The following is a 22,395-nucleotide window of genomic DNA, read 5'->3' on the forward strand; positions in this document are numbered from 1 at the left end:
GTGTAACGACTAACTACCCGTCCTGTCATTAATGTAACCAAAGTGTGTAAAACATGACATTAAATAAATAGACCCTTATAAACAAATAAAATAAACAATGTAGATCGCTTTGGAGCTCTATTTCCTCGGCTGCTCCCGTTAGGAGTCACCGATCCGCATTATTGATTTGGCACAGTTTTTACGCCGGATGCCCTTCCTGACACAACCCTCCTTATTTATCCGGGCTTGGGACCTGCTCTACAATGCACTGGTTTATGCATCCTAGCGGCTAGGTATTTATGGGACAATTCATTGTCTGCAATTAACCTGGCTGCATGTTTTTGGACTGTGGGATGAAAACCGGAGCATCTAGAGGAAACCCACGCCGTAAATGTAAAAGAAGCGCGAGTGTAGCTCATGTTGTCCAGCAGAGGGCGACACTGACACCATTTCCCCTCAACAGGAAGCGTGTGTGTAAGTATGTAGGAATCAGTGCGGTGCTTTTTCCCTCATAACGGACTGATCCAGTTTTCTGGAGCGATCAAAGCGAACAGACCTGAATGATGGTTCATGTCGGATTGATTCCTGCAGCTTTTCTCGTTTCCTCGCTCGGTAAGTGTGTCTCTGTGCTCTTTAATCCCAGTCCAGACAAAGTGTTCGCATGTGATACTTCTGCTGATCAGCTGGAGTGAGACTCGATTCTACATTCAGGAGTTTCAGTGCAGAAATGCAGGAGGAAGTAAAGAGGAAGTTTTACTCTCAAACAGCTACAAAATATAGAAATCAAACCCAGACTGACTGGAGTTCACTAACACTGTAAAAGCTTTGTGGAGTAGCACATGTGAAATGTCTCCTGTTGGAGGATTTGAGCTTCTTTTGGACTTGCTGAGTGATCTTGACTGTCAGTCTCATGTTTTGAAGTGATTTTATCTCGCAGATAAACTTTAATTGTGCAAAAACGAAGGATTTGTGGACGCAAATAAAACTAATCTGACCATACAATCATTACTGGCTTCCTTTAGTTTCATTCAGCACATGTGTATAGAGTAACAGGTAAACATGCCATCAACATAAACCTGATTATAGTTATTGTGACAGTGGTAGACTGGTTTACATTATGGTGACAGTGGTAGACTGGTTTAGATTATGGTGACAGTGGTAGACTGGTTTAGATTATGGTGACAGTGGTAGACTGGTTTAGATTATGGTGACAGTGGTAGACTGGTTTAGATTATGCTGACAGTGTAGACTGGTTTAGATTATGGTGACAGTGGTAGACTGGTTTAGATTATGGTAACAGTGGTAGACTGGTTTAGATTATGCTGACAGTGTAGACTGGTTTAGATTATGGTGACAGTGGTAGACTGGTTTAGATTATGGTAACAGTGGTAGACTGGTTTAGATTATGCTGACAGTGTAGACTGGTTTAGATTATGGTAACAGTGGTAGACTGGTTTAGATTATGCTGACAGTGTAGACTGGTTTAGATTATGCTGACAGTGTAGACTGGTTTAGATTATGCTGACAGTGGTAGACTGGTTTAGATTATGCTGACAGTGTAGACTGGTTTAGATTATGGTGACAGTGGTAGACTGGTTTAGATTATGGTAACAGTGGTAGACTGGTTTAGATTATTGTGAGAGTGGTAGACTGGTTTAGATTATGGTAACAGTGGGAGACTGGTTTAGATTATGGTGAGAGTGGTAGACTGGTTTAGATTATGGTGACAGTGGTAGACTGGTTTAGATTATTGTAACAGTGGTAGACTGGTTTAGATTATTGTAACAGTGGTAGACTGGTTTAGATTATTGTAACAGTGGTATACTGGTTTAGATTATGGTAACAGTGGTAGACTGGTTTAGATTATGGTGACAGTGGTAGACTGGTTTAGATTATTGTAACAGTGGTAGACTGGTTTAGATTATGGTGACAGTGGTAGACTGGTTTAGATTATGGTGACAGTGGTAGACTGGTTTAGATTATTGTAACAGTGGTAGACTGGTTTAGATTATGGTAACAGTGGTAGACTGGTTTAGATTATGGTGACAGTGGTAGACTGGTTTAGATTATGGTGACAGTGGTAGACTGGTTTAGATTATGGTGACAGTGGTAGACTGGTTTAGATTATGGTAACAGTGGTAGACTGGTTTAGATTATGGTGACAGTGGTAGACTGGTTTAGATTATGCTGACAGTGGTAGACTGGTTTATATTATGGTGACAGTGGTAGACTGGTTTAGATTATGCTGACAGTGGTAGACTGGTTTAGATTATGGTGACAGTGGTAGACTGGTTTAGATTATGGTGACAGTGGTAGACTGGTTTAGATTATGGTGACCGTGGTAGACTGGTTTAGATTATGGTGAGAGTGGTAGACTGGTTTAGATTATGGTGACAGTGGTAGACTGGTTTAGATTATGGTAACAGTGGTAGACTGGTTTAGATTATGGTGACAGTGGTAGACTGGTTTAGATTATGCTGACAGTGGTAGACTGGTTTAGATTATGGTGAGAGTGGTAGACTGGTTTAGATTATGGTGAGAGTGGTAGACTGGTTTAGATTATGGTGAGAGTGGTAGACTGGTGTAGATTATGGTGAGAGTGGTAGACTGGTTTAGATTATGGTGACAGTGGTAGACTGGTTTAGATTATGGTGACAGTGGTAGACTGGTTTAGATTATGCTGACAGTGGTAGACTGGTTTAGATTATGCTGACAGTGGTAGACTGGTTTAGATTATGGTGAGAGTGGTAGACTGGTGTAGATTATGGTGAGAGTGGTAGACTGGTGTAGATTATGGTGAGAGTGGTAGACTGGTTTACATTATGGTGACAGTGGTAGACTGGTTTAGATTATGGTGACAGTGGTAGACTGGTTTACATTATGGTGACAGTGGTAGACTGGTTTAGATTATGGTGACAGTGGTAGACTGGTTTAGATTATGGTGACAGTGGTAGACTGGTTTACATTATGGTGACAGTGGTAGACTGGTTTAGATTATGGTGACAGTGGTAGACTGGTTTACATTATGGTGACAGTGGTAGACTGGTTTAGATTATGGTGACAGTGGTAGACTGGTTTAGATTATGGTGACAGTGGTAGACTGGTTTAGATTATGGTGAGAGTGGTAGACTGGTTTAGATTATGGTGAGAGTGGTAGACTGGTTTAGATTATGCTGACAGTGGTAGACTGGTTTAGATTATGGTGAGAGTGGTAGACTGGTTTAGATTATGGTGAGAGTGGTAGACTGGTTTAGATTATGGTGACAGTGGTAGACTGGTTTACATTATGGTGACAGTGGTAGACTGGTTTAGATTATGGTGACAGTGGTAGACTGGTTTAGATTATGGTGACAGTGGTAGACTGGTTTAGATTATGGTGAGAGTGGTAGACTGGTTTAGATTATGGTGACAGTGGTAGACTGGTTTAGATTATGGTGAGAGTGGTAGACTGGTTTAGCTTATGGTAACAGTGGTAGACTGGTTTACATTATGGTAACAGTGGTAGACTGGTTTAGATTATGGTGACAGTGGTAGACTGGTTTATATCATGATACCAGTGGTAGACTGGTTTAGATTATGGTGACAGTGGTAGACTGGTTTATATCATGATACCAGTGGTAGACTGGTTTATATCATGACACCAGTGGTAGACTGGTTTAGATTATTGTAACAGTGGTAGACTGGTTTATAATATGTGGTAGACTGGGGATAATAGGGTACACTGGTTAATGTGGTATGCTATGGTTACTGTGGGCTGCATGGTGTCTCTGTGTGTCGCCTCACAGCACGAAGGTTCTGGGTTTGATTCCCAGGTGGGGCGGTCCGGGTCCTTTCTGTGTGGAGTTTGCATGTTCTCCTTGTGTCTGTGTGGGTTTCCACTGGGAGCTCCGGTTTCCTCCCACAGTCCAAACGACATCTAAGTGAATCTGAGCTTCTAAAATTGCCCTGTGTGTGTGTGTGTGTGTGTGTGTGTGTGTGTGTGTTTGCCCTGTGCTGGACTGGTGACCTGTCCTGGGTGTTTCCTACCTTTTGCCCGTTGAATTGGACCCATCGTGATCCTGGATCCTGAACAGGATGAAGCAGTGGTAAAACAGACAGTAAATGAATGAATGGTTAATGAGGCACACTATGTTTACTGTGGTAGACTGATGGTTAATGTGGTATCTAGTAAGCACAGACAGGGCTCTCATTAGTGAGCTGTAACGAGTTACTTGTAAACACACTTTGTTTGGTATCCTACAACACTGTAATGATGAAGGTTAATAAGCTCCTTTATACCGACCTGTTCCTCTACTGGTATTTATTTATGTAGGCTGCATGTTTGTATGCTTGGTCGTGATTATAAAGTCTTTGCATTGATCTGAATTGAACATGTTTCCCCTATAACAATATACATGATGTAATATACAGAGTTCCTGGCTGCTTTAAAATAATATTACATTATTATTACTATATAATTACATTATATTGTACACTGATCAGCCATAACATTAAAACCACCTCCTTGTTTCTACACTCACTGTCCATTTTATCAGCTCCACTTACCATATAGAAGCACTTTGTAGTTCTACAATTACTGACTGTTGTCCATCTGTTTCTCTACATACTTTTGTTAACCTGCTTTCACCCTGTTCCTCAATGGTCAGGACCCCCACAGGACCACCACAGAGCAGGTATTATTTAAGTGGTGGATCATTCTCAGCACTGCAGTGACACTGACATGGTGGTGGTGTGTTAGTGTGTGTTGTGCTGGTATGAGTGGATCAGACACAGCAGCACTGCTGGAGTTTTTAAATACCGTGTCCACTCACTGTCCACTCTATTAGACACTCCTACCTAGTTGGTCCACCTTGTAGATGTAAAGTCAGAGACGATCGCGCATCTGCTCATTGCTGCTGTTTGAGTTGGTCATCTTCTAGACCTTCATCAGTGGTCACAGGACGCTGCCCACAGGGCGCTGTTGGCTGGATATTTTTGGTTGGTGGACTATTCTCAGTCCAGCAGTGACACTGAGGTGTTTAAAAACTTCAGCAGCGCTGCTGTGTCTGATCCACTCATACCAGCACAACACACACTAACACACCACCACCATGTCAGTGTCACTGCAGTGCTGAGAATGATCCACCACCTAAATAATACCTGCTCTGTGGTGGTCCTGGGAGAGTCCTGACCATTAAAGAACAGGGTGAAAAGGGGCTAACAAAGCATGTAGGGAAACAGATGGACTACAGTCAGTAATTGTAGAACTACAAAGTGCTTCTATATGGTAAGTGGAGCTGATAAAATGGACAGTGAGTGTAGAAACAAGGTGGTTTTAATGTTGTGGCTGATCGGTGTATATTATAATATAGTATTATATAATGTATTAAATAATACATACAATATTATATATAATAGTATTTAATATAAAAAGTTATAAATGTATTTTTTTATTTATTTGGATAGTTGAAGAATCACACACTACTGGCTACTATTTTGTATTTTGTACTCATTTGTTCTGCCATGAATAAAAGATAATAATAAATAAGGCACATTAAGGTGAAATAGGTGTTAAATAATCATTGTTTGTGAACCGTGGTTTTGTGCTGGTTGTGGTTGATTTGTTTTTAATAAACACGTTCGTTTAACAGTGCCAGAGTTCATTACATTCAGTATTTTTCTTCGTACTGCAAGTCTCGATTGCTAAATCCAAAGCCGTGGAGTATTTTTGCATATTGGCTGTAGTTCTACATTGGTTTGAATGCCCAGCAGTCCTGCCAGATTGGATTGCCTGTTTCTAGTCTGTTCAGGGTTTTTAAAACCTGTCCAATTCATTGTAAACCAGCCCAGTGTGATTTTTGCCAAATTATATCTACCAGACCCAAACCATGTTCCAGGCAGGCCGGATTTAAATAGCCCATCTGAGCACAGCACCTGATACATACACATTATTTAAAGGCCAAATTCATGGACTTTAAGCAGGAGCGTTAAACAAGAGAGTGAGAGGAAGATAACGGAGGTTTACCTCCCCGTCCCAATATATAATGTCAGTGCAGTCAGTTCCTAAAAGTGTTTTTTTTGCTGCTGTTGGTGTAAAGCGCATCAACATTACCTTCTGTTTTGGGATCATTGGGTTTAATTGGAAAGCCATTCTGCAACAACAGCTCCTCCGTTTCCGCTCCGGAACAGATGGGCATTTCTCAAGTCCCTGTTTGCACCGAATCTCTAGTCTTTAAACTAATTTCTAATCTGTTGAACCCACTAAGACCGGTGGGTTTTTATTATTATTATTTTATAATAATAATTTTATTATTATTATTATTGACAGGATTATTATTGTGATTAAAAAAGTAGAACTTGGGACTTTAGATTTATAAAGTTAATGAATAAATATTTTTGAAATAATGTGGAATTAATTTTGATGTTTTAACAAGCCGAAGGTGGCAGAGATGAAAATTTGATTATCGCTGTGGTTGGACAAGGGACGAGGATGGACAAGATTAGGAGCTAGTTTATCAGAGAGATAGGTCAGAAAGGATATTTTGGAGACAAACTTGGGCCAGATTGAGACAGTTTGGGCATGTGCAGAGGGAGGATGAGAGTTCTGTTGGGAGAAGGGTGCTTAGCATGAAGTGTGTAAACAAACCTGGCTTATAAATCTACAGTAGATCTGATTTGTGAAGTGCTCCTCATACATTTTTTACCATGATCATCATCAGTGTTGTCATGACTTTCATTTATATAAATCCTTTCCCATGCTCAACTAAACTTAGGAAGAACATTCCACAAGTTAGGGGGTTACAACACCAAATGATGGACCACACATGGCGGTTAGTTTAAACCTTGGAACATCAAGAAGGCGTAAAGTTTGCGCTCATGAGGTACGAGACATACTGATGAAGAAGCTTAACCAGGTGATGAAGAGGCCGTGCTGAGCTTTATATGTCTTAAGAAGAACCTTGTACTGAATATGAAATGCAGAAGGTAACCGGTGAAGACTGAAGGTCAGGTCAGGTCGGGTCAAATTTATTTGTATAGCGCTTTTTACAATGGACATTGTCTCGAAGCAACTTTACAGAATCCAGGACCAACAGACCAAAAACCCTGTTGAGCAAGCCGAGGCAACGGTGGCAAGGAGAAACCTTGAGAGGAAACAGACTCAGCAGGGACCCCCGTCCTCCTTGGGTGGTCTGGAGAGTCAATACAGTGCTGAAAACAGGCCAACATCTGGTCAGTGGACCTATGGAGGTCACTTATGATTGATAGAGTAGGAATGTACAGAGCAATAGATGGCAATAGTCAGTAATTGTATACCCACAGTATTGACTTTTTTGAAAGTTTGTTGTACTGTGTGAAGGATGGGAGTACTGTGGTCAGTCTGCTTAGAGTAGACCAGGGTTTTGTCCATGATTAATGAAAATTGTGGCAATCTGGTCCCACTGTGGTTTACAAGATGTAACAATGGGGCGTTCGTGTGCAAGTTAATTCTATGTTTATGTGCCTGTTAAAATTAGTTTATTTAATCATTATTATTTGTCTCTGCGACCCATTTTTTGACCTCAATTTAAAAAACCCTGAAGTAGGTGACATGGAAGATGCAAATAATAAAACAAACACAGAGTTTCTTACATTGACTTATTTTTATTTACTTATTTATTTGATGTCAGACAGGATGAACCTGAGATATTTTCATGTTTTATCTGCTCAACTTCATTTCATTTATTAATAAACATCCATTCCTGCATTTCAGGCCTGCAACACATGCCAAAAAAAGTTGGGACGGTAAAGCATTTGCCACTTTGTAATGTTGCCGTTCCTTTTCACCACACTTAAAAGGCGTTTTGGCACCGAGGATACAAATCGATTTAGTGTTTCAGCTTTTATTTTGTCCCGTTCTTCCTGCAAACACGTCTTAAGCATTTTTTATTTTATGTGCATTGTCCGTACTGTCCCAACTTTTTCTGATTTGGGGTTGTACAAATTGTCACTGCTAGAACTGTCACCTACTCCAGGGTGTTTTAAAATGGGTCGCAGGAAAAAATAATAATGATTATATGAACAAATCTTAACAGGCACATAAACATGGAATTAACTTGTACACAAACGCCCCCTTGTGGAGGCTTTACATTACATCTTGCACACAGTAAAGTGGGACCAGATTGCCACAATTGTCATCAATAAAAACTGTACAACTGGGCTAAAACACATAGTGTGAAGTGTAGCATTAACACATTTTTCTTCTGTTTGTTTAAAAACACCCCTCACTATTTGTTTACTGTTTTTCTCCAAAGACCGTTTTCTCAGTCTATTAAAGTGTTTTTTATGCTGAAGGTTTAGTCCACATGCTTTATTATTTATGACAGCAGGGCTAGAGTGTATATTTTAAATGACAACATGCCTTGTGTTTGAAATATAAAATCCTCCACCGCTGTACTTTTGTTAGGCCCACTGAGATGCTTAAACAGAAAGCCCAGTAGAGATTAAAAGCAAAGCTCTCAGTGTGCTAATGTTTCACTTCAATAGCTCGTGCGATATTGCTCGACTGGAGTTCCAGTGACACGGGAGAGGAAAAACAACAGCACTTTAATATTTGCATTTTGAAGGAGCTTCTATTAAACCTGTCCTGAAGTGGTTCTGTTAATGGCTGTGTGTAATGGCGGATTATTATTGTAGGGAATAAGGTACATTTTAAAACCTGATCCCACATTTCCTGGTCGTTTCTACGGTAGATTTAGAGGGGCGGCACGGTGGGTAGCACTGTCGCCTCACAGCGAGAAGGTCCTGGGTTCGACTCCTAGGTGGGGCGGCCCGGGTCCTTTCTGTGTGGAGTTTGCATGTTCTCCCCGTGTCTGCGTGGGTTTCCTCCGGGTGCTCCGGTTTCCTCTCACAGTCCAAAGACGAGCAAGTGAGGTGAATTGGAGACACTAAATTGTCCATGAGTGTGTTCGATATAATCTTCTGAACTGATGAATCTTGTGTGACGAGTAACTACCGTTCCTGTTGTGGATGCCATAGAGTTACATTAGGGCATTGATAGCTTAGATAGATCACTCTATTAATCCCAAAGGGAAAGTCAAAGTACAAGACTAGCCATAAGAAGTCCGCCAGCTCGAGCTCGCCCACTGCCAAGTCGCCCGCTGACCAATGTCCTTAACCCACTCTGTGCTTAAATTGTATTTAGCCACATTTATAAGTTATTTTAAATAAAAACATCCACTAATTTAAGTAAATGTAAGATGACAATTTAGAATGTTGGACGTTGCTGTATGTATATTTGTGACCCAACAGATTTCAGAAAAGCCACAATAAACTTTTTTTATTGTATTTTCCCCCAATTTTCCTCCCAATCTAGTCGTATCCAATTACCTGATTGCATTAGGCTTCCTCTGTACTGTTGATGATCTCCTCTGCTGATTGAGGTGAGCTAGACTGTCACATGGCCCCTCCGACACGTGCGCAGTACCCGCACGAGGCGAGTTCATTTGCAGATCAGCTTTGTGTATCGAGAGCCACACCCTGTCCACGTTATCTCCTTGTCTCTGTGCAGGCACCATCAATCATTATGAGAAGCCCTGGTCCGGTTTCCCGCCCTGTATGAACATCAAGCCAATCGTTGTTCATGTAGCCGGATGGCAGAGCTGAGTTTAGAACCGAGGAGTTTGAAATGTCAGTTCTGGTGTGCTAGCGTGTTTTACTTAATAAACTTTTAAAAGGACACAAATGCATTAATGTTTAGGGAAAAGGTCGTGTTTAACCGCGCTAGAATTAAAACTGTAACGTTCGGCGCCTACAGCCCTGATAACGTGTCGATTAATGAAGTGAACAGAAACCGTTTTACTGCTCCTGTGTAGATATTAAAGAAGACATCACTTCACTTCCTAGAGACCAAATTAAAGCGCTGAAACGAAGAGGAACTAATAATGGCTGCCGAGCCAGCAAGATACTCAACATCTGGTCGTGTCCGTGAGTCACAGCAGTCAGGATTTATGACCAATTACATTTAATCCCCTGAAACGTGGAGCTACCTATTAAAAAAGTGCTGATTTTCCTTTATGGTTCAGCCAGTGGTCATAGGTGCAATCAAACCGACGCCAACACTGAGCACTGCAGCCTTTTAACCCGGCGTTACCCTTTTCATAAAAAGTCTGCTTACTGTTCAAGTTCAGTCTGTTTCATTTTAAATCCAATAAACTCTGAGCTGAAACAACACAAACTAACACTGTTTTTGCAGTGAGCTTCAAGCAAAGTGCCTTAAAAAGTATTCATCACAGGAATAATTTGTGTCAGTGTTGGCACGTACCTACGACCTAATCACAGCGAGCTGATATTCAGTATAACAGCACGACGTCTCGTGTGGTATTGCTTTTATACAACAGTTTAATCTGCGCCATGTATTAGATCATGATTTCATTTACCTGTAATTGTTTCTTTTACTTTGTGAGCACAAAAAGTTTGGGATTGATGCCAGGCAATACAAACTCGTTCCTGGACACTAGACTTGGTTTAGTTAGGTGTACACCTTACCACAAGCCTACTACTTTGTACCATGTATGTCTAGTCTGTTGAGTCAGTATGATCAGAGAGTACATTTATGGCATCACTTTTACCCAAAGTGATTTACAGTTGAGATAGTATACAGTCAAAGCAATTAAGGGTTAAGGGACTTTGATCAAAGGCCCCAACAGTGGCAGTCTGGCAGTGATGGGGCTTTGAACCAGCAGCCTTCCAAATACTTGGAATACAAAGCTTCCAAGAAGCATCTTGGATCATTGAATCACTCAGTGTAGTCTAAGTGCTAATGATTGTAAATGTATCTAGCGGTTCATACACATGTAAAACAGAATAATACATAGAGTAAATACTCTTCGATTCCTTGTCCGATCAGATTACTCGATGGGAACTAACTGTTGTATAGTGTTCTACATCAATAATTAGGGATGTAACGCTACACTCTACCCGCGATGTGATTCATGATACTGGCTTCACGATACGATTTTTGAAACTGAAGACAAATTATGAAAAAGTTTCTTTTTATTATTAAAAGGTAAAAGGAATTATTAACAAAATAAAATAAAATACTGTATTTGTGATGATCTTTTATTTATTTAACAATGAATATCCTTTTATTTCTAAGGTAGGTACAAACTATGCAAAACAATGCTGCACATTTCCCTTTTAGTGTAAAAAAAAAACTGAAATGAAATAAATCCCACATTAAATAAATAATTATGATTAATACAAATAAAAAAAGTATCCTGACATAAATAAATTTGGCTGGAAAATTTCGAACCTGGCAACCCTGTAGTGACGTCAACCTGGCGAGGTAAATAGTGCCAGCACCTTCTGCTGTTTAAAATGAATATCTATTCATTGTACATGTAAACCGATTTGAATCGTTACACGTGAGTCTATTCCCCTATTTATCTCCCAATTTAGTCATTTCCGATTCCCAATTGTGAATCTCCAATCTGACCAAAGAGAGTTGGATCAGCACACGCCCCCTCCGACACGTGTCCAACCTGCGGCCGCTTGATTGGGATGCAGCGTTGTATATTATGGTATATAAAACCATAACGCCTTTTCCCAGGCATGTTCCTGGTGCTGTTTTAAAACCTGTAATATTGTGTTTATTGCTAACCGTTAATATCAGAGGTGAGATTTTCTATGTGAACAGTAAACAAAAGGTAGAGAGAGAGAGAGAGAGAGAGAGAGAGAGAGAGAGAGAGAGAGAGAGAGAGAGAGAGAGAGATTAATATGTTTTCCCGGTGAGGATGTTCATGTTTTTATATTTCATTTTCTGCCGTCGACCTCTTTAATACTGGTGGTTCTGCATTAGCTACACATCGCGCCTGAACTGAGGATTTTGCAGGTTTGGTTTCTACAGTCGGTGAGGGCTTTTCTCCCACACAGTAACTTTAATTAGGTGTTGGTGTGTTTCAAGTCCTCACCGACAGAGCTGAAACCCACACGAGTGTCGAATCTGACAGCGATAGAGGAAATAAAAGGTGCTGGTAATTTCATATATGCGTCATTCAGAAAACCCTATTCAGGATCCTCTCATAAAGGTCATGAGGGTTCGGTTATAAAGGTATAAGTACTGAGATGGGATCCTGAATAAAGGAAATGAACCATAGGAAACATTACTTGCATTTAAAGTCAGCTTGCACACCTGCACAAAGGGCAACCCATTCAGGTTATGGTAATTACCTACATGCAGATCATGCCTGAAGGGTTGCCAGGTATTTATGTAAGAGTGCCCTCTGGGAATGAGTCTCTTCCGACATGCCTTCTTGATAGACAGGAAACGTGCGATACAAAATAAAAATCAATAAACCAGATCCTGCATAATAGGTGAAATATGTTGGATTATGTTTAACACCCGGTCTAACACGTTTAACCAGGTCAAACATCTGTGCCGCTCTCCAGCTCGTCTGGCAGAACGTGGAGAGTTATATTTTAAGTGCTATTTGAAGTGTCTGGCAGAAGGAGGAGAGGAAGGCGAGGAGGAGGTTTATGGATGCGGTGAGGGAGGACGGTGGTCGGTGTGACAGACCAGTTTGTTCAGGACAGGGCAAGATAAAGACCACTGATCCACTCTGGTGACCTCCAAAAGAATAAAAATCAGCCCCTTTTATCTTAGAAGCATGACGTTCATAATAAAAATTAGAAGAAATTGTATCCTTTGTTATATCTTAATGCTGCATTCTGAAGCAACACTGTAACCTAACCACCAACACAGCGTCCAAATGACAGCGGCTGACTGAACACACAGATGTGACCTGCTAAAGCAGAATCGATTCGTCTATCTTGTGTTTGTTTTAGCTTTTAACCTGGCTCCCGCCCAACAGGAGCTGGCACGTCACCGTAAAATCTGTGCTCTTGACTGAAGTTGGCAGAGATTTTAAACAAGTACAGTCAGACGAACACAGCTCGGCAGTAAAATAAATTTCAGACATAAGGAATTAGGGGTGCACCGATCCGATTATCGGTATCGGTTCGATATTGGCCCAAATCACTGGATCGGATATTGGAAGGAAAAAAACGTGTAATCCAATACTGTTGCTTAATGTAAATAACACTTCATGTAAATAAGGCCATTCAGAAATGAAAACACACTGATCTACTTAAACTTTTAGCATTTTAAAAAATCATCTACTACTGCCACAACTAAAAACACTGTTTAAACACAATAAAAACCGCTTTATAAATGATAAATCGCTCACCTGAGATCAAATTAAACCTATCATGTCCTGGCTTGGAGATCTCTCACATCCTCGACGATTAATCCATTAGTGTTATGAAATAAAACAAACTACACCGTTTCTCATTTAGCCACAGACGTTCTCTTCAAAATCCAGCAGGTTTTAAATAAGAGCGCTTTGGTTTTTAATCATCTAAAAATGTGACAGAACTTTAACGAAAAATCTCAACCAAACTCTGCGTCAATTCTAATTGGTCCATGGCGTTTGATTGACATCCACATCTTTCACTTGTAGACACTTTGGACGACACGCCGTAGAGCGAGATGTGTCACGTGAACAACAGCTCGGACGTAAGTGAAACCTGTTAGTAGCGCTGTCGTCGTGTCAGCTGTGTGGAGTTATTTCAAGCTCAATGAAGATAAAGGCAAAACAGCCGAGTGCAACTAATGTTTGTGTTAAAGTGTTTCAAGAGGTGGCAGAACTTTAACACCACAAACTTTTCCTTTAGAATATTTGTTTCACAGTCTGAGCATTGTTATTTAGATAGCTAGTTTAACCATGGTGCATTGAGACATGTATTATTACTGCTTAGTTTTTTGAGAGGAGAAATGACGGTATCGGATTTGGGTTCGGTATCGGCAGATATCCAATTTGCAGTATCGGTATCAGACATAAAAAAGTGGTATCAAGCCAGCCCTATAAGGAATTAAAATACAGAATAAAATCAAAGTATTTAAAAGTGCAGGTGCACGTGTTAAAAGGAATAAAGCGTTAATTAAAAGCTTATCTAAGAAGGAGGGTCTTAACCCTGTTTTTAATATACTAAGCTCATCCTGAGCCCTTGTTCCATCAGAAATGGAGTTCCAACGATTAGGGCGGTTATGGTAACAGACTTTTCCAGTTTTATGTCAGCGTGTTCCGTGGGCTGATCCAAGAACTCTTGATGGGACGTACCTAATAACCATAATCATGTTCTATTTCGATTACATTGTTTACATACTAGTCCAGAATAAAACTCCAGGTGGAAGTGTTTCTATTCATTACTGTTTCTCGCTTTCAGACTTGCCAGCTCTTTTTTTGGCAAATTTGCTCTTTCCCTGAAGCCATGATACCGGGCTTGCTCCAGTCCAGCTTCACGCCAGCACACTTATTTCCTTCTGGGAACTAAACCGGTGTTGCTGAGTTTTTGGGACTCCTGACAGAACCCCCCTGGGAGAGCAGATTGCAGATTGCCGCAGGGAAACAAACCGAGATCTGGGAACAAAACCAGCAGATCATGATAAAAACATTCTCACCTTGTTGATCGGGTATGAATTCATGATTCATGAATAGTGTGTGTGTGTGTGTGGGGGGGGGGGTTTGGTAGGGAGCTTGATGGTTTTTTGATGGTATTTGCAAAAATGCTGAATTTTCCTCAAATCTGCAGACACGTGCGGTAATTCTATGCGACCCGCAGCCAGTGTGAAGTGTGAACGTTTCTCACACACAATGCAGTTTGCTGATGCTGCTCGCTGTGTAATTATCATCCCCTTGTACAGAGAGGTGCTGCTTTTGTCTTTTCTTTTCGTAACACATGAAGCATGAAAGCTCGTTTGTTCAGAATCAGAAAGTAGAAATTTTGCTCCTTGTATCGGCTGAATTCGTGGTGAACGCTCACAACCCATAGACAGCGTTTATTGTTACAGGTCGCGCTAGGGCAGCATGATGATGGATTCAGTCAGTATTCCTAAGATCAAATGATTAATCGGTTTATTCATATGAAAATGTACAGCGTGTCCCAAAATGATCTTTACAACCTGGACGCAATACACGCTATAAAGAACATATTTATTTTTTGATCTTTCACTTCCCAACTCTGAAGTCTCTGCCGCTTGCACAATCCAAAATCTGATCAAGAAGAGCCAGTTCACCACATGCCCTCTCATAGGGCTTTTCCACCAAAAGAACCATGGTTCTTGAACCAGTTCTGTTCAGGTTTCTTAGAACCTTGGTGTTTTGTAGAGAACCGACGCACGTTTCCACCAGTTTTTAAGAACCAAGTCTGCGTTATCATCGGTGGGCGTTACTTAATGAAAGTTAAGAGTAGTAATATCATGGCAGAGCGTGTAGATTATGTGCGATCATTTGTGCTGCTGTTACAGATGTTCGTTGTTATGTAAAAAGCATCAATCAGCTGTTGGTGATAAGAAGACGTAGACGTGTTTGTCGCAGTTGTTGTTTTCTTTAGTTCGTCGACGTTAGAAGCATTTTGCGCTTTGCTCTCACCGCGACTCTCGACACAAATAGCCGATTTGCTCAGCGCTCGACTTGAGCGATAAAACACTAAAGTTCCACAACACGAACATCCATTTGTGTGAAATAACCATCAAATCTACTCTAAAATGCAACATGTATCTGTGTTAGCTGGATTTACTTCACGTGTGGTGTTTATGCAGCTCGGGGTTCTGAAGCTTCACGGGAGAGTTGAAAAAGCGTAACGTAAAAATAAAGTTTCATGTGGCTAAATGTACTTAAAATTAGACATAGAAACACTACATTTATCTCCGTTATTACAGGTTATAAGTGCTCTGTACTGCCCAAATTCATCAGTCATTGTTTTAGTACAATAAGCCACGTTACACTTTATTTTTTGCATTAAGCATCGTTCGTACTGTCTGGGTCACTGTTACCACATCATATCACACAATTCATCTCTTTTAAGAAAATATGAAAATATCAGCGGCAAACTGGATCAAAATTTAATCCGGTGAACACGCGGAACCGGTTCAAAATCAAGTTCGCGAACCAGAACCGGAACCGTTCCGCGTGTTCACCTGATTACATTTTGATCCAGTTTGCCGCTGATATTTTCATATTTTCTTAAAAGAGATGAATTGTGTGATATGATGTGGTAACAGTTCTCACACAGAGAGCCACAAGCACCATGTGACCCCTATGCCATTTGTGCAGTTGAAGTCCCTGAGATTGCATATTGCAGTGGCAGCAGGAAGAGACCCTGTCAGACCTTCCCTCCCTCAGACACAGCCAATAATGTTTGTGTGGACGCCTGGCCAAGTCGGTGGCTCTGTGAGTTTGAGTTTGTTATCTGCAATTTAAACACATGTGCATTGTCCTCATGTACAATGACCACAATTATTATTAAAGAACTGTTATGGTAGAATTGCACTAGATGGGTAGAGTAAGGTCACGATGTTCCACGTAACGTGCTGAGTTTTTTTAGGGTTTCACCCATTCGATCTGTACATTTCATATTAATTGTGTTATGGTCATTAAAAGCATCTTTAAACCAGTGCTTGCCGGTACTATTTTTCTTGAGGGTACTTTTTTTTTTTGCTCTCTCCTTGTCAGCTTCTGGGTGATTCATAATGACTGTATTGACTATAAATAAAGTGCATTACCCAGGGGGCGCTATGTGACGCTCATCTGTTCTTGTTCTCTTGACAAATCTAGTACAAGACAAGTAAAATTAATGCAAGCCTAAATAAATTTAATTTAAACTGTAATACTGTAATGTAATGTAAAGATTTACTGATACAGACAGTTTCACTCATCAGGGGAGTACCGGAACTTTTCCCTTCACTGTTATGATCCGATGCATCATTTCATCTCAGTTCTTGTTTATTTTTTTAGCACTCAAATGAGAACCTGTGTGCGCTTACTGTAATGTGAGTAAATAAATACTGAAGGGGTGTTTATGACCAGTAAAATACAGCAGCAGGGGAGGAAATTAAAAAAGGAAAGCTCATGTGGAGGAGCGATGAACTGGTGCTGCATGGGAGTAATGACTTTCTTCCTTTTTTAATTCATTTTTTACTTTATTTTTTTGGTTTAACTGTTAGAAGACGAACAAATAGGGGCTGAAGGTGCAGGTACGATTCAACACCAACCCAAAACGACCCTCGTATGCTCCCTGTCTAGTCATCTTCAATTCAGTCCTGTTGGATTCTTGCTACTGGATTCTTGGCACTGACTGACCTGCATGCTGGCCAAGGAGGACTGAGACTATGACACGCCCTTTTAGACAGGCTTGTAGTCGCCGGACAGTGGAGTGTACTGAGGACAAGATATTTTTTGCTGTCATGTAAAACACCAGAAAGAGTCGGACCCAGGGGATATATATATATATATATTTGTCACCTACACTTTGACGAGTGCAATGCGGCTCAGCACAGTCTCCGTACACAGTTCTGAGCTGCACTGCACTCGTCAAAGTGTAGGTGATAAGATGCATACGGCTGCTGCCCACGTGTCGGAGGGGGCGTGGGTTAGCTTCGTTCTCCTTAATCAGAGCGGGGATCGGCATTGGTGGAGAGGAAGCGTGACGCAATGGGGCAATTGGACGAGCTAAAAAGAAAGAAAAAGGGGAAAAATGCATAAATTACAAAAAATGGTATTAAAACAAGCTGGGGACTCTTATTGCTGACTAGATGGAGGGAGTTAAGTACTGAGTAAAATAAGTTCCTTTTATTCATTTTATTCATTTTATCTAATCTCGTTTCTGTCTTTTGAAAAAAATGCTAAAGATTTAAAAATCTCTTTCTGATTTCCCTCTCCGGCGGGGACGAGCACATCACTGAAGATGGAAAGTTAGTTGAAGAGTGTCGAGCACGTGCTCACGACCTCATGCTGACAGCAAGCTGAGTGATGGCAGATCTCGGCTTCGCTCCCGCTCTCCAGGGATGACCATAAAAAGATTTAAAAGTTTGCGACAGATGTTGGCTGGACTTGGATGTGTTCCTGAAGGATGCCGAGGACACGACGCCAAATGTTGCATTTTTAATCTGTTCCAACACTTATACTCGAAACACCTGTCATGGCTGAACTGTGTTCATTCACTCTGGGTTGTTTTAATTCCCTTTACATTTACATTTTCAGCATTTAGCAGACGCTTTTATCCAAAGCGACTTACACAATGAGCAATTGAGGGTTAAGGGTCTTGCTCAGGGACCCAACAGTGGCAACTTGGTGGTGGCGGGGCTTGAACCGGCAACCTTCTGTTTACTAGTCCAGTACCTTAACCACTGAGCTATCACTGGCCTTTAGAAAGGCAAAATTTGGCTCCGCTAATTGGATTCCTGTTTATCCGTCGGAAGTGTTGATATGTGGTTGCTCAAAAAACTGTGATGTGAAGTGTGATTTCTGTTCAGCGGATCTGATTCCTTCATCCTGAATGCAGTGTGAATGGTTTTAAATGAAATGCAGCAACAAATGTCTGCGTGTCAAGGGCTTGGAACGGAAGCTTCATGATTTTGAGCGCAGTCCCGCGTTGCTATGAGAAATGACGCATTTGCATGACCATTAGTTCAATTCCCATGGTGCTCATTTGTTTTTCACTTTCCGACCCAAATCGGATGAAATGCATCAGAGGAAAAACTGGGACTGAATCTGTTTGTGTGCATAAATTAATATAATAATAGTCGTGCTGGTTTGTGAGCTCGTTTTATAGCTAAACGATCAGATAACCCAGTCAAGGACGTCTTTTATTTTTACTCTATAGGCTGTGGCGGAGCTTATCAACTTTGTTGACACATGGAAAAAACCCACATGTGGTTAGAAGTGTCTGTGCATTAAGTTAACATCAGCATTTCAGGAGTGTACGATTTCTGCATTTCCACTTAAATTATTGGATCAGGAGCTCGGGAGGCACAGTGCTAAATTACTACTTGCTAACCCACTACCTCTGGGATCCAAGGTTCGAATCCTCAGTGGGCGGTCAGGCGTCTACATATAGACATAATTGGCGTCTCTGAGGGAGGGGAAGGGTGGCTGAGACCAGCGATGGATTGGGGTGTGTTATTGTATCACGCTCGGTGATTCCAGAAAAGCCGGACCCACTGCGACCCCAGCCGGGATAAAGCAATGATGAAACATGAAAATAAAATGACATGATTGAATCATGTAATTTTTTTGGTTCAAAACAGAATTAAAACATTAAAACAAATATTATGGAAACATAATTTTATAACAGGTTTATTTTTGGTAAAAAATACCAATAATGAAACTTTATAGTAATGGACCGTTATTATTGACCATTATATGACCACTGTCATCTCGTAGGTCCTTACTTATTACAGACTTCTTACAATGTGACATGATTCCCTAATACACTGATCAGCCATAACATTAAAACCACCTCCTTGTTTCTACACTCACTGTCCATTTTATCAGCTCCACTTACCACATAGTTCTACAATTACTGACTGTAGTCCATCTGTTTCTCTACATACTTTTTTTGCCCCCTTTCATGCTGTTCTTCAATGGTCAGGACCCCCACAGGACCACCACAGAGCAGGTATTATTTATGTGGTGGATCATTCTCAGCACTGCAGTGACACTGACATGGTGGTGGTGTGTTAGTGTGTGTTGTGCTGGTATGAGTGGATCAGACACAGCAGCGCTGCTGGAGTTTTTAAACACCGTGTCCACTCACTGTCCACTCTATTAGACACTCCTACCTAGTCGGTCCCCCTTGGAGATGTAAAGTCAGAGACGATCGCTCATCTATTGCTGCTGTTTGAGTCGGTCATCTTTGAGATCTTAATCAGTGGTCACAGGATGCTGCCCACGGGGCGCTGTTGGCTGGATATTTTTGGTTGGTGGACTATTCTCAGTCCAGCAGTGGCAGTGAGGTGTTTAAAAACTCCAGCAGTGCTGCTGTGTCTGATCCACTCATACCAGCACAACACACACTAACACACCACCACCATGTCAGTGTCACTGCAGTGCTGAGAATGATTCACCACCTAAATAATACCTGCTCTGTGGTGGTCCTGTGGTGGTCCTGACCATTGAAGAACAGCATGAAAGGGGGCTAACAAAGTATGTAGAGAAACAGATGGACTACAGTCAGTAATTGTAGAACTACAAAGTGCTTTTATATGGTAAGTGGAGCTGATAAAATGGACAGTGAGTGTAGAAACAAGGAGGTGGTTTTAATGTTATGGCTGATCAGTGTTTAACACATAAATCGTATAAAACGATGCATTTTAAATGGTGACGGAGGTCAGAAATAGATCACGACCCTCAAACGAGCAGAGAAAATGCAATGAGCCAATTAACGTTTGAGACTTTAGTAATAAGGACGGCATGAAGCGACATCTTAAAGTAAGTGCACCTTAAAGGTCATGTGGAAATGCAACAAGATTATGGAAGCTCATTAAATTTTAACAGCGCACCTCAAAAAGACGCTTCAATTAGTCATATAAGTAACCCAAAAAGCCAGAAAGGGCACTAACTACCCCAGGTAAGGAATCATGCTTCCACTAAGTCCTTCAAAGTGACATTTACAGCAGACTATTATATAAACTCGACCTTCTATTAAAGTAGAGCTCAGGACACATTTTACTTTACTACAGATTACATTTCAAATTGCAGTTCACATTTCTTTTTATTATAATTGCTCTATAATTTATGAACTGGGCTGGGATGGATGGGTAAAGGTGGCTGCGGGGTGTAAGAGCTTGATGGAGAGTGGTAATTTTGTCTTTAGGTGGTCTTATCATTGAGACACAGGAGGAACCAGAGATAGAGGAGTTCCCACCAGAGATGTTCACAAGTCACAAAATACGAGTCACAAAGTCATGAGTCTTTAGGCTAGAGTCCGGGTCAGGTCACGAGTCTTTAGGCTAGAGTCCGAGTCAAGTCACGAGTCAATGCAATATATACAAAACATATATTGGAAATGTAGCGCAGAAATAAAGAAATAATCTGTAAGTTGAGATAGAAAACAACAACAGATTAGCGAGTGTATTTACATTTTTAGCATTTAGCAGACGCTTTTATCCAAAGCGACTTACACAATGAGCGGAACACGATGAGCAATTGAGGGTTAAGGGCCTTGCTCAGGGACCCAACAGTGGCAACTTGGTGGTGGCGGGGCTAAACCGGCAACCTTCTGTTTACTAGTCCAGTACCTTAACCACTGAGCTATCACTGGCCCTTGTGATTTAGCTGTTTTACTTCGTGCCTTTACTTTCCTAGTCATCGTGCAAATGAATGTAATTTCTGTAACAAGAAGGTTCCAGTTAAAAGCTTCAACTGATACGTTTTGTTTTTATTGCAGAACAAAAGCGCTCGATAAATCACGGCACAGCGGCCAAAATCCAAAACACAGCAAAAAAAAAATCATAACCACTGCTTACCTTAGCTTCTGTTCTTCCCGATGCTAATACATTTATAAGCGTGTGTCCCATTAGGAATAGAATCCATTATTTTGTAAATGTGCTTCTAATTAAAAACCTCCAAACTTTTCCCAGTTGTGAAGTAAAACACGAACTCGTTAGAAAGCCGATCGAGCGTTTCACTGACAATCATCTGCGTGATGCTGCAAACTGGTGATGCTGGTGAGATCTTGCATGGAGCTCCAGAGTGAGGGTGATTGACTGTGATCTTGTATTTCTTCCATTTTCGAATTATCGCACCAACAGTGGTCTCTTTCTCACCAAGCTTCTTGCTGATGGTCTTGTAGCCCATTCCAGCCTTGTGCAGGTCTACAATCTTGTCCCTGACGTCCTTTGATAGCTCTTTGGTCTTGCCCATGGTGGTCGAGAGATTTGAACGGAAGAAACTGTTTCTGTGACAGGAGTCTTTTATACAGGGACAGGACTAATTTGTGTGCCTCATCGGCACATAACCGGTCTGTGGGGGTCAGAATTCTTGCTGGTTGGTAGGGGATCAAATACTTATTTCTCTTAATTAAATACAAATTAATTTATAACTTTTATTTAATGTTTTTTTTCTGGATTTTTTGTTGATATTCTGTCTCTCTTTGTTAAAATAAACCTTCCATAAAAATGATAGACTGTTCAAGTCTTTGTAAGGGGGTAAACTTACAAAATCAGCAGGGGATCAAATACTTATTTCCCCCACTGTGTATATATATATATATATATATATATATATATATATATATATATATAATTGTCACACGTAACTAATGTTAACACATGCTGACACTAGCAACTATAGTTGTTCATGAGTCATTTTTTGCGAGTCATGAGTCGAGTCCGAGTCGCACACACAGCGAGTCGTAAGTTGCACACACAGTGACTTCAGACTCGACTCGGACTCGTTTCAATCGCAAAAAATGACTCACAGACTCGAGTCCCCATTTCTTGTTTACACCATGTCAGCTAAATGATCATCAATCATGTTTGTGATCATCTGCGCTGTTAGGTAATGGCTTATTAAAAAGATACTCTGCACTAGTAAAAAATATCAATTATTTGTTGTTGGT

The 22,395-nt window shown here is 40.9% G+C and overlaps 1 protein-coding gene across 1 annotated transcript in view; it reads left to right on the forward strand.

Annotated features, from left to right (window-relative positions):
* The first annotated feature begins 503 nt into the window (after positions 1-503).
* b3glcta (beta 3-glucosyltransferase a) overlaps positions 504-22,395 on the forward strand; it is a 133,311-nt gene continuing 111,419 nt past the window's right edge. Inside the window, exon 1 of the mRNA XM_063016791.1 lies at positions 504-591. Coding sequence (XP_062872861.1) covers positions 540-591 — 52 coding nt within the window. The 5' untranslated portion in view covers positions 504-539. The remainder of the gene's footprint in view (positions 592-22,395) is intronic.

The sequence above is a fragment of the Trichomycterus rosablanca genome, chromosome 20 (genome assembly GCF_030014385.1).
Source record: "Trichomycterus rosablanca isolate fTriRos1 chromosome 20, fTriRos1.hap1, whole genome shotgun sequence".
NCBI lineage: Eukaryota > Metazoa > Chordata > Actinopteri > Siluriformes > Trichomycteridae > Trichomycterus > Trichomycterus rosablanca.